At 40.6% G+C, this 1,590-nt stretch overlaps 1 protein-coding gene across 1 annotated transcript in view; it reads left to right on the top strand.

Annotated features, from left to right (window-relative positions):
- Positions 1-1,590, top strand: part of LOC131892129 (synaptotagmin-5-like) — a 54,720-nt gene that overhangs the window by 3,974 nt on the left and 49,156 nt on the right. The window contains exon 2 of the mRNA XM_059241893.1: positions 349-466. Within this exon, the coding sequence (XP_059097876.1) occupies positions 349-466 (118 nt within the window). The remainder of the gene's footprint in view (positions 1-348; positions 467-1,590) is intronic.

Genomic DNA, 1,590 nt, shown 5'->3' with positions numbered 1-1,590 from the left:
ACTTATCTCCCCCTTTGAAAATTGGAACCACATGAGCTACTTTCAGAGAAGAGGGGAACTTGCCCTGGTCCAAGATGCCATTGTATGACATTGGTTCTTCGTTTGCCTTCAAGTGCTCCTGATAAAGATCAGGGCTGAGTGTCAAACTGTGGACCTCTCTCGTGGGCAGAAACTGCGCTTATCACTATGACATATTTCCTCCACTCCCAATTGACTATTTCAAGGACGGCATCTAAGGCTATTTCTAGCAACAAGCCCTCGCTTCTTAAATCAGGGCACCGATGAGAATTATCTCCAATATTTGTATCTCGAGCAAAATGTGCCCATGCAATTTCAATTGTCTTTTAGTATATCAAGACGACGAGGCAAGTCCAACTCCGTTAGCGGATCCAAAAGTGGCTTGATCAAAGAACAGAGCCACTCTGTCCTTCGGGGAGAGCATCCCATAGCATTTGTATTGCCATCTGTATGGTCATTCATAATTACCAGATTTTGAGAGCTATTATCATAGACCAATAACAAAACTACAATTCATTAGGTGTCGTTATCCGAGCCACTTTGGGTAATCTGCAATTATGGAATTCATTTCTAATTTACTTTGTATGAATGATCGTACCGTTTAGCACTCAAGTTCCTTGGAGACACAGAAGGACCTCATTTTCACAGGGTTATAGCCCCTCCAGGAAGAACCGGCGAAGGTATTCCCCGTTGGTCGAGAGAGGTTACGAGAGTGCAGATGCACTATCCCGTGATTTTAAGGGTGACCTTCTGGATCCCGAGGGAAAAAGCGCTTCTTTTGTCAAAGGACCTCTTTGTTCATTACCTAATAATGGACAAATTGCAGGTTTGTGCTATTATTGAGAAGAACTAATGCAGCCGTATCAACGTTTATATCATTATTATTTGTCTTCAGAGTCGTCCATTGATTGCAATTTGGAACCAATCCATGAACCTGATGAACATAATCTGGGTTCTTTGAGAGTGAAGCTTTCTGTGGATGCCAACGGAGACTTGATGGTGAGGGTAATGATGGTAATTAGAAAGGATGTAAGTTTAACAATTAGATTGAATTTCATTATTAGATTAGTGAAGTGTTCCTAACGGATCTTAGCACCATCTACCTTTCGAATAGCTCCAAGCTATCCATCCGAGTCAAAATGATCACAGGTACTATCAGAAATTTTTAATCTATATTTGCTCTAACTCATTTCTTGGATCTTAAGATAAAAAGAGCGTAGCGACAGAATCCGGGATGACTTCCATATTTGACACCAAAGCCTTGTTTATCGACCCTCTGAGCATTCCAATCAGCAACCAACGGGTAAGGTTACACACAAACGCAATTAAGCAAGAGAAGTAACATGTCTGTCAAAACAAGTGCCTGAAGTGAATACATAGAACAAAATCTCAAGCTAACTTGACTACTTCGTCACTGGACGCCAAAATTATATGATTTGTTTAAAGTAATATGAGACCATTAGCAATCCTCAAACAGAAAACAACCATAAACCCTTTTCACTCTTTATGTTCTGTTCAATGATTGCAACGCTGAAAACTAGGGCGCCATATTCCAATTTTCCTCTTTACTTG

This window comes from Tigriopus californicus, chromosome 12 (assembly GCF_007210705.1).
Source record: "Tigriopus californicus strain San Diego chromosome 12, Tcal_SD_v2.1, whole genome shotgun sequence".
Classification (NCBI taxonomy): domain Eukaryota; kingdom Metazoa; phylum Arthropoda; class Copepoda; order Harpacticoida; family Harpacticidae; genus Tigriopus; species Tigriopus californicus.
Note: the sequence above shows the minus strand (reverse complement) of the source record. Positions and strands in the feature narration are given on the sequence as shown.